The sequence below is a fragment of the Pelecanus crispus genome, chromosome 8, assembly GCF_030463565.1.
Source record: "Pelecanus crispus isolate bPelCri1 chromosome 8, bPelCri1.pri, whole genome shotgun sequence".
Lineage (NCBI taxonomy): Eukaryota > Metazoa > Chordata > Aves > Pelecaniformes > Pelecanidae > Pelecanus > Pelecanus crispus.
Genome location: NC_134650.1, coordinates 10,258,727 through 10,269,683, shown reverse-complemented (window position 1 = coordinate 10,269,683; position 10,957 = coordinate 10,258,727). Strand labels below are relative to the sequence as shown.

At 47.7% G+C, this 10,957-nt stretch overlaps 1 protein-coding gene across 1 annotated transcript; it reads left to right on the top strand.

The window, feature by feature from the left end:
* The first annotated feature begins 289 nt into the window (after positions 1-289).
* On the top strand, positions 290-4,293 carry LOC104031076 (serine peptidase inhibitor Kazal type 6). Its single transcript, XM_009482964.1, has 4 exons — positions 290-347; positions 2,480-2,505; positions 3,357-3,469; positions 4,248-4,293. The coding sequence occupies exons 1-4, from the start codon at positions 290-292 to the stop codon at positions 4,291-4,293; spliced, it is 243 nt and encodes an 80-aa protein (XP_009481239.1).
* The last annotated feature ends 6,664 nt before the right edge of the window (positions 4,294-10,957 follow it).

Genomic DNA, 10,957 nt, shown 5'->3' with positions numbered 1-10,957 from the left:
AAAAAAAAAATTACAAGCCCGAGTCTATCACTCATATAATTAGCCCTTTCTAGGTTTGATGTGGACAGGGCAGCATTCCTACAGCACCATAAACACAGCCGGGACCAATAATGGCTTTAGAAATGAAGTGGAGAAGTTCTCACAATTAAGGTGGGGAATGAGGACAGCTACATACATACACAGCGCATAAATACACAGAAAGGCAGGTCTGTGTGTGCACTGTGGACTCCAGTGCTGAGACGACACATCCCACACAGATCGCTTGGCTTGGACTAGAGCTACCTGCAGCATGAAGGCAACAGGTGCCTTAGTGCTTCTCAGCCTGCTGCTGCTCTCTTTCTTCTCGGGTAAGTGATCTTTTCCCTAGCCTAGGAAAAAAAAACCAAAACCTTTCCTGACAACAGCAAACTTCGGAGAGCCTTGATCACTGGATGACAGGCTTGAAGATAAAGCTGAGCAAGTAGAAAATGTCTGCGGGACTTGCTCACTCGTATGGCTTATTTCCACTCCTTATGTGCCTCCACAGTGAATAACGCAGTGGAGGTGTCACTGGGAGACACAGCAAGCAAATTCTAAGTGGCTCTTTCAGCAAATGTACCAAACTGTACAGAGTGTAATTATGAATTTTTGGTACAAATGTTTGCTGGAGAGTTTTGCTGAACCAGTTAGAGAAGAAACTCACTCACCTCAGGGTCATCAGCTCCTGTTTTGATCCTAAGCATCTTGGTATTTGGTGTTTTCCTTGGAGATGTGGAAACATAATTAGATGAAAGTTTCAGCTTTCGTTTATGTTGCAGAGAAAAGCTTGAAAATTAAATTCAAATGCCTTCAAGGAGTCAGAACAAAGGGCAAATTAAAAGGATCCAACATTTATTTATCTGGAGATTTACACATCTCTCTGATGATCTGGGGAAGCTGAGTGATGATTTTTGAACATATAGGTCACATCAGTGTTATCAATTGCTTGAGTCCAGCTGACCCAGCTCTGGAAGGTTTGTGGTGACAGTTACTGAAGAATGTGCAGAACAAGAATTATTTATACTTGTTTTTCTGTGGATAATTTGAATAAAGAATTCACTTGAGAAAATTGCAAGCTGTGCATGGAGAAGAGAGGTGAATTACTTTGTACACATTATTCATTATGAAATATTCATCTGTCTTTAATTGAGTCTTAATTGGGACTGGGTTCCATCAGAGTGCTGAAGTTCCTTCCAAGGCCAGGCAGAATAGCAGCAAACTCTGTGATCTCCTATAAAATAAACAAATGTCAAGAGACATCATCACAAAGTCTTATGTAGCCACATGTAATATTTATAAAAACTATCTAATGGTCTATTTTGTAAATAATATGCAGATAGCCATAACAGTGACTTTACAATTAAGGCAGCCTACCCTAACCTGAGGACATGATAAATACACCAGCGCCAGGGATAAAACACCAAAGGGCAATACAGTTGGCAGAAGTAGGGCTGGTTGATGGAGGATGGTCTAGCTGACTGAGGGTTGGGTGGGATTTCCAATGTGTGGGGGCCCAAGTGTAGGACAAGGTCCTCCCATCTCCTGCCCCAGGTTCCCTCCTGCTCAGAGCCACCTGAGCAGCATCACAGCTGGAAGTGACCCCACTGACCCAGCAGGCACAGCCTCACATCCAAACCTCTGCTGCCCCGCTGCCATGCGAGATGCTGGGTATTGGTCCCACAGTGTTGTGACCCAGATTCTGCAAATCTACATTCAATCCACCCCTGAGTGTCAGGCTCCCCCTTAGAGACATCACAGGGTCGCCCTGTCCTGCAGCTATGACTCAACCTACGTGCCTGTCTGCAGTCTTTGCAGTGAAGAAATATAGAGGATGGACTGATTACCTTCAAGCCCAGAGCCTGTGGTTACAGCAGGTATTTTTGCGCTCTTACTGACCGGCACTGCCTGTTCTGTTCCGTATCACCCCATGACGTCTCGTTGTATCTCGCCCGGGATGAAGTTGTTCTGGGAGAGTCTCTGGGCTGTGCCATGCTGAGGATGGCTGTAAAGCTGACCACGGGGTCTCCTTCTTCCCCACAGCACACTCCTGTTAGCAATACCAGCCATTTTTGCTGTTCAGAGGTGCAGGAGCCTAAAAGCCTTAAAAGTCAATATAGCTTTAAAATCTCTGTTGAGTGCGGCTCCAGATCCAATACGGCAGCTCGCTTCCCCAGGAGTGGCTGCCTTCCAGGAGATTGGGTTATGTGTCTGAGGTGCAGTTAGCAGCTGAATGACTGATTACATGGTATTTTAGTAACATTTTTCGAAAAAGCAAAATACTGAAAAGCAATTCAGATAATGTATTTCCTACCCCCTCCGCCGCCTCACAGGATGACAGAGTAGGAAAAACCTGGTGTATTTTTCACTGTGGTTTGCATAAAGGGTTTGTAACTTTAGTTCAGCCTCTGTCAGAAAATAATGCTGCACGTAAAATCTCTGTTTGTTTTTTTTGTTGTTTCAGATGTAGCAGGTCAAGACATTGAAGAGGTTAGTGCAGCTGTTTCTGCTTACTGAATCTGCATTTTCTAGAGGAATGGTTTTGTAACCAAGATCTTGGTGTGTGGTAAACAGTTTTTAATGTCTGCTGGGAGCAGGTGGGTCCTTCCAAGATGTCCCAACACTTTGGGGAGTTCTCCATTGTACAGGGGACCTAATGTGTGACCACACTAGCAAGTAGACCAGGGAAGTGAATGGTTGGCTTAGCAAATGCTTACCATGATTAGGTCTAGGGTGCTCGCACAGGGGTGTGTTTGTACATAGCACCACTCTTGCCCACTTTGCTCCACTGTCCAATCTTCTCATGAAACAAATGGACTATCTGAGAGTGTTTTATTCCCCCAAACAAGGTCCATTGCTGGGACCTGTCCAGAGAAAGAATACCTGTACATTTCCTGGACACCATTTTTAATTCCCCATAGACTAAGGTTTCCTTCTCCTTCCGCTGGCAAGGCAGAAAGCTCAGCAAGCACCAAGCTGAGTGCACAGTTTCGCAAGATTCACAAAGCCATGCGGCAGTGAGCTAACTTGGTGCCAAATGCCTGAAAGAGCATCATTGCTGAGTCTTCTTCTACATGCCTAGGCTAATCCATCCGTGTCTTCGGGAGGTCAAGACTTCTCCCAGGTGACTACGGTTTCCCTCCTCCAACATGGGGCAAAAATTCCCCTGAAACATTGCTTCTGCTCATTTCTGACAGGGTCTTTTCTTTCAGTAAATAGGCAGTGTCATCACCGCCGCTTTAGTCCTCTTGTCAGAAAAAGCATTATATTAGTGACCTTGTATCTGATTTGGAAAGTGAAAGAAAGAGTCCTGAAAGGGTTTTTTTAAATTCCTTTTGCAGATTTGTAAAGAGTTTGTAAACAGAAGTGTGTACTGCACAAGGGAGTCCAACCCTCATTGCGGCACGGATGGCATCACGTACGGAAACAAGTGCGCCTTCTGCAAGGCAGTGCTGTAAGTGAAAGTAGAGGGGATTGAAATAAGGGAGAGCTGGCTTCATTTCCATGTATGTAACGGTGTTCTTCATGGAGGGGAGGCCCTGCATCCAGGCTGCTCCTCTTGTATGGACCAGACCCTGAATCATGCCAAGTGGAATACTTCCTCCTTGGAACAGAGTTGTGTGAATGCAAGTTAACTTCAATTCATTTCTAGGCTTTGCACGCTGCTGGTTGCCACGCTGAGAGGCAGCACGAGGCCTGGGAGGCAATTGCATCCTGCCTGTACCTTCTGCACGCACTGAATTGATGCACATTTCCCACTATATGCCACAGGCTGCAACTCTCACTGCCTACACTTCTGGATACTGAGAAGTGTCTGGAGGAATGTGGGAGCTGAGCCGTGCCAAATTATTCCTGAAAAGTCTGAATGGACTTTGTGGAACAAGACACAAAATCTCAGAGGAAGAACCTGAGTTCCTCCTTTTTCTGAGCTCTGTCACCTTTTAAAGGAGATGCAATAGGAGCCAGAATCCCTGGACTGAATATGCTTGCAAACTGTCGTTTTTTTCCTTAGCAGTCCTTAACATTCAGTGCACACTCGAGGCTGCCTTCCCCTAGGGGAAATCAGAGAAGAGCAAGGAGAGGAGAAAATGGCTTGATGTTCCCTGTGAGGCACTAGGGTACACTAGCATGAGTCAGGCAAATGGTCCTGTTCGGACTGATGAGTTCCTTGTCCCACACTGCTGTGTCTGTCATACACTGCTCTGTCTAAGTCTGTCTCGCTGCTTTTACAGGAGAAGTGGAGGGAAGATAAGATTGAAGCACCTGGGGAAATGCTGAGTCCTCACTGGAACCAGCAGAAACAGCTGAGCCCCCGTCAGCAATGGCCGCAGACGCCTGTGCACGGACATGGGAGCAGCTTGCCCTCATCTCCATTGTCTCTGCTCAATAAAACAAAACTCAGCACAATTCTTTGTCTGGATTTCTTTTTCTGTCATACCCAGAAAAGCGCTTTGATACAGCCGTGCTACAGCCTAATGCGTGGCTTCGCTATACTGTTCTGTTACCTCACCCTCCCCCCGGGAAGCGAGGCGCTCCCTGTGCGGGAGCGGCGATTCCCACGGCTCAAGTGGCTGTGTCCTCCTGTCCCCAGCAGCCATAGCGCTTCTCTCCCCATCCTGCCTGACAAACTGGCACACGTCTGCTGGGCAGCCAAGCAGCGCAACCACTCGTGGGCTCCCGCCCAATTCTCCCCATCCCAGGGGGTGGGTGGCAGCGGGCGCCTTTATTCTTTACCCAGCCTCCATAGACATGTTCCTTCCTCTCTTGGAGGTTATTGTGGGAGGGTGACAGGAGAGCTGGTGAACAGCGTGACTGCATATGCCTCATCTCCTTTGGAAACCAGAGACAAACAAGCTGAGGCTAGGGAATATTGCTCCATTTAAGCCTGCAACAAGAAGATGGCAGGTGGAGGCTGGTTTTAGGCAGAAGCTGCGAGGCTCTTCTTTCCAAATCAGTCTCTTTCTTCTTCATTTAAGAGAACGCTTTGTCTTGAAAACTGTGAACTCACCAGCATTATTTTCCTGCTGCCAAGTGGCTTCTCATGCTAATAAAATTATATTTAGAAGAGCACCAGATTGTCTAAAGTGTCAATAATTACAAAAAAAATATTCCCTGGAGGAGAAGAGCTGTGAGCTTCCTCTCCCCACCTCTAGGATAAACTCTCCCTGAATCATACACAGACCTTGATTTTATAGGCACAAGGTTTTGTATTTATTTACAATTTTTAATGCACATAGGTATTTTTCCTTTCTTTACTTTTCATGCTGCTGCCCTCTCTCTTCTTGATGCTGGCTGGAAAATCCTTCTTTGTGCAAACATGAGAAAATGAATTCTGTAGTCTCTCCCCATTCACACAGGGAAAATTCACACAGGGAAATACTTGTGGCATCCCCTTGTTAAAACATTGGCAGCAGATCAATGGGACACCAGCTCCTTCATGTTAAACACTTAACTTTCAAAGGGAGCTTTAGATTTTATCATGAGCCTCAGGGGTCAACATATTTTGCAAGCACCTAAATGCTGAGCATCTAAACCTCTGGACCTTGTTTGGACAGAGCTTGAGTGTTTGCCTATCATGCCACAATCCCCGCTTTGAACTCAATTGGGGCACAATGCCTAAACAGAGAGGACTCAGCAATGCACTCAGCACACCTAAAGCTGGCTTCTCTTCTGATAATTCACATTTGCGATGCCAATTCTGACAAATCCTTTGTCATTTGGTAACTTTACAGGCAGCGTGCAGGCAGCAGCCAGCCAGCAGTTAAACTGCACAGGCAAAACTCTGCTTTGGCTGGTTTGGAGCTTCTCTCAGACCAGCTGTCTTTGATCCTGATATTTTTCCCATCCCAATTCACTGGATTCTTGCAAAATCTGCCACCTCTTCTTGGAAGCAGACTAACGTTCTCTGTGTCCCAGGTTGTACAGCTCAGGAAAGAGCACTTGTGTGGTTCGAAATTCAGATGTTATGTTACCAAACTCAACAGCAAGACATCCAGAACATGGATAAGATCAAGGGGAGCAAGAAGCACCTCCTGCACAAAGACAAGTGGTCATGAAGGACATGTTGGGAAAGTAGGAGGACCCTTCTCATCAATCCTCCTGGTTGGAGTAGGATGACCTCCACATGTCCTCTTCTACCTGAGTTATGCTGCGATGATCCTATTACATTGTGTGACTCTGGACCAACACCATAGTCAGAACACAGGAGCAAAAAGATCCCATTTTTAAGATGGAAAGTGACATTTTAATGAGAGAGGGACATCTTTACACCTGAGAGAGCCCTCGGTGACTCCAAAAATCTTACAGCATATTCCAGTATCTAATCCTTTTTAATCTGCAGGCTGAGATAACAAGGACAGATGACAAGAGAAACTTCCCATGCAAATAGCAAATAAAAACACCTCTGTACCTCTACAGACCCAACTACCATCTCCTCCAGCTGCGCCAGGCAAGTGGAGAATGGGAGTTATCTCCTTTGAGGAGATGATTTCCCCCAGCTGGGGAACTTCTTAGAACTTCCTCCCCAGGTGAGGCCAAGAGAGGCAGCGCTACACCAAGTGAACAGCTTCTGTCACCATCCATCCTTCCGGCTGAGTGGGCACATCGCTCCGGTTAACTGAGATGGCAGTGATGCTTTGCTGGTGCCAGGTCCATTTGTTCACTCTTGGTTTCAGAGTGCTGTGCTCGCCTTCCCAGCAGGGCTGGTGGATGGATGCCAGGGTCAGGGTAGGAGTGTGGCAGTAGCCACACCCTGTCCAGACTGAGCTCCCGTCTGTGTCTGGCTGCCTTCCCGCACACGTACTAAACCAGAAACCAAACCTTCAGCTGCTACTTTTCCTTTGATTTCCTTCCTCCACCTTTTAAGATGTGTTGGGTTTGGGGGATTTTTTTTTTTTTGACAGCTTTGAAAGGTGAGTGAGTCATGATACATTTGAGATCTCTCTTCTATTAGATAACATGAGCATCTTCACAGCTTTTTCTCTCCCTGGAAAGGTAGGGTCTTTAGCTACAGGGCAAAGGCTGGGGTGGGAGCTGCTCCAGCATCTCGGCTGCTGCCAAGACCTGCCCCTTGCAACAGAATGAGGGCCCTGTGCCTGCTGCACCTCACTCGGTCCCCCTTGGCAGTTAAAATAATGGAAGAATTAAATTTGTGCATGGTTGCTTTTTACCGAAAGGAAGCCGTTGCTCACAGCTGAGCACCCTCCCATGACCAGGCTATGCACATGGCAGAGCGGAAGGATGTATTCCTGTCTCACAGCTTCACGCTGATGGTGATGTGGCTGATACATTGTTGTGTCCAGGCTCTTGGCCCATTTAGCTTGTGTGCTCCACCGCTTCCTCCTCCTCCCCCAGCACAGGCACGTGTCACTGTCGTAACTCAGTTGAATCCTTTGTCCTACTTTTTTCCCTTGACATTCACAGCATTTGACAAGGCTTTTCTAGCTGCCATGGGATGATCCTAGGGTGGTGGTGCTGACAGCAAGGTTCCCACATCCCGGCTGGGGAGGAAGCTCTCACTTGGTTATCATTTCAATGTTATTATGTTATTACCTTATTATGTCAATGACCAGCTGGAGTGCATGGAGCTCCACCTGGGGATGGATGAGGAGCCGACCAGGAGCTTATGGGTTAGGATTAAAGGCAGGGTAGGGACAGGTGACATTACAGTGGGGGTCTGCTACAGGCCACCTGACCAGGAAGACCGAGTGGGTGAGGCCCTCTATAGACAGATAGGAGCAGCCTCATGTTCACAAGCCTTGGTCCTCAGGGGGGACTTCAAACACCCCAATATCTGTTGGAGGGACAACACAACAGGGCATAAACAATCTGGGAGGTTCCTGGAATGCATTGATGATAACTTCCTTCTCCAAGGGATAGAGGAGCAAATGAGGAGAGGTGCTATGCTGGACCTTGTTCTCACCAACAAGGAGGGGATGGTGGGGAATGTGAAGCTCAAGGACAGCCTTGGCTGCAGTAACCATGAAATGGTGGAGTTCAAGATCCTTAGGGCAGTGAGGAAGGCGCACAGCAAGCTCACTACCCTGGACCTCAGGAGAGCAGACTGGCCTTTTCAGGGATCTGCTTGGTAGTCTACCATGGGATAAATCCTTGGAGGGAAGAGGGCCTAGGAAAGCTGGTTAATATTCAAGGATGACCTCCTCTAAGCTCAGGAGCACTGCATCCCAACAATGAGGAAGTCAGGCAAAAATGCCAGGAGGCCTGCATGGATGAACAAGGAGCTCCTGGACAAACTCAAACACAAAAAGGAAGCCTACAGAGGGTGGAAGCAAGGACTGGTAGCCTGGGAGGAATACAGAGAAATTGTCTGAGCAGCCAGGGATCAGGGTAGGAAAGGTAAAGCCCTGATAGAATTCAATCTGGCCAGGGATGTCAAGGGCAACAAGAAAAGCTTCTATAGGTATGTTGGTGATAAAAGGAAGACTAGGGAAAATGTGGGCCCTCTCCAGAAGGAAATGGGAGACCTGGTGACCAGGGATATGGAGAAGGCTGAGGTACTCAACAATTTTTTTGCCTCAGTCTTCACCGGCAAGTGGTCTAGCCACACTGCCCAAGTCACAGAAGGCAAAGGCAGGGACTGGGAGAATGAAGAACTGCCCACTGTAGGAGAAGAGCAGGTCTGAGACAATTTAAGGAACCTGAAGGTGCACAAGTCTGTGGGACCTGATGAGATCCATCTGCTGGTCCTAAGGGAATGGGTGGATGAAGTTGCTAAGCCACTATCTATCATATTTGAGAAGTCATGGCAGTCTGGTGAAGTTCCCACTGACTGGAAAAGGGGAACATAACCCCCATTTTTAGAAGGAGAAAAAAAGGAAAACCTGGGGAGCTACAGGCCAGTCAGTCTCACCTCTGTGCCTGGCAAGATCATGGACCAGATCTTCCTGGAAACTATGCTAAGGCACATGGAAAATAAGTAGGTGATTAGTGACAGCCAACATAGCTTCAATAAGGGCAAATTGTGTAGGAACAGCAACTGACATCATCTATCTGGCCTCTTCTGGACACTGTCCCGCACGACATCTTTGCCTCTAAATTGGAGAGTCATGGAATTGATGGATGGACCACTCGGTGGATAAGGAATTGGCTGGATGGTCGCATTCAAAGAGTTGTGTTCAATGTCTTGATGTCCAAGTGGAGACCAGTGATGAGTGATGTTCCTCACGGGTTGGTATTGGGACCGGTGCTGTTTAACATCTTTGCTGGAGACACAGACAGTGGGATTGAGTGCACCCTCAGCAAATTTGCTGATGACGCCAAGCTGTGTGGTGTGGTCAACATGCTGGAGGGAAGGGATGCCATCCAGAGGGTCCTTGACAGGCTTGAGAGGTGGGCCCATGCAAACTTCATTAAATTCAACAAGGCCAAGTGCAAGGTCCTGCACACGGGTTGGGGCAATCCCAAGCACAAATACAGGCTGGGTTGAGAATGGATTGAGAGCAGCCCTAAGGAGAAGGACTTCGGGCTGTTGGTTGATGAGAAGTTCAACATGACCCGGCAATGTGCACTTGCAGGCCTGAAAGCCAACTCTATCCTGGGCTGAATCAAAAGAATCAACCAGCAGGTTGAGGCAGGTGATTCTCCCCATCTGCTCGGCTCTCGTGAGACCCCACCTGCAGTACTGCATTCAGCTCTGGGGCCCCCAACATAAGAAGGACATGGACCTTTTGGAGCAAGTCCAGAGGAGGGCCATGAAGATGATCAGAGGGCTAGAGCATCTCTCCTATGAAGACAAGCTGAGAGAGTTGAAGTTGTTCAGCCTGGAAAAGAGAAGGCTCCAGGGAGACCTTATAGCAGCCTTCCAATACCTGAAACTGGAGAGGGACTTTTTACAAGGGCATGCAATGATAGGACAAGGGGTAATGGCTTTAAACTGAAAGAGGGTAAATTTAGATTAGATATAAAGAAGAAATTCTTCACTACGAGGGTGGTGAGACACTGGAACAGGTCGCCCAGAGAAGTTGTGGATGCCCCATCCCTGGAAGTGTTCAAGGCCAGGTTGGATGGGGCTTTGAGCAACCTGGTCTAGTGGAAGGTGTCCCATGGCAGGTGGGTTGGAACTAGAAGACCTTTAAGGTCCCTTCCAACCCAAACTGTTCTATGATTCTATGATTTCAGTTCACCCTCTTTTCCCTAAGAGAAGGCAGGCTGGATCAGGTTGAAAGGGACTTTTGTCCAACCTCCTGCTCACGGCAGGGTCAGTTCTGAGGTCATATGAGGTTGCTCAGGGCTTTATCCAGTCTAGTATTAAAAACCCCCAAGGGTGGAGAATGTATGATCTCCCTGGGCTACCTGTCCCAGAGTTTGACTGTCATCATGGTAAAGAAATTTTTCCTTGTGTCCGTTTTCAACCTTTTTTCTTTCAACTGCCTCATTTCCAAACCATGCACCACCGTGAGGAGCCTGGCTCCATCTGCTCAGTAGCCTGCTTGTTAATTGGAAGGCTACTCTTAGGTCCCCCTGAAGCCGCCTTCTCACCAGACTGAACAAGCCCACCTCCCTCCACCTCTTCTCACATGGCAAATGCCCCAGCCCCCAACTCTCTTGGTGGCTCTTACTGAACTTTCTCCATTTTTTCAATGCCTTTCTTGTATTGGAGGGGGGCCCAAAACTGAACGGAGGATGGAAGGCTGAACTATGGTGACAGGGAAAAGGATTGTTTGGGGAGTATGTGGAAGAACTGTAGGAGTATTGCAGGGGACTGAAAATATGTAGATGGTGACTGTTGCAGGGAGCAGCAGGAGGGTGTCAATGTGTATTGGGTCCTTTAAGGATTAGAGAGCAGCTGAGCCTGCTCTGGGGTGAAATGGCTCCCAGGTGCTGGGAATTAGTCAACAGTTCCCCCCATCCCCATCACAGTTGAAGGACTTATACAGGAGCCCAGGGGAAGCATTTGGCTGGTTCTACTGATTCCAGACCAAAG

What these genes read in the sequence shown, in the direction of transcription:
- LOC104031076 (XM_009482964.1), top strand. Translation starts at nt 290, where the DNA reads ATGAAGGCAACAGGTGCCTTAGTGCTTCTCAGCCTGCTGCTGCTCTCT. An exon ending in CAGGTCAAGACATTGAAGAG is followed by an intron (nt 2,506 to 3,356) that starts GTTAGTGCAGCT and finishes TTCCTTTTGCAG; the next exon opens with ATTTGTAAAGAGTTTGTAAA. An exon ending in GCCTTCTGCAAGGCAGTGCT is followed by an intron (nt 3,470 to 4,247) that starts GTAAGTGAAAGT and finishes CTGCTTTTACAG; the next exon opens with GAGAAGTGGAGGGAAGATAA.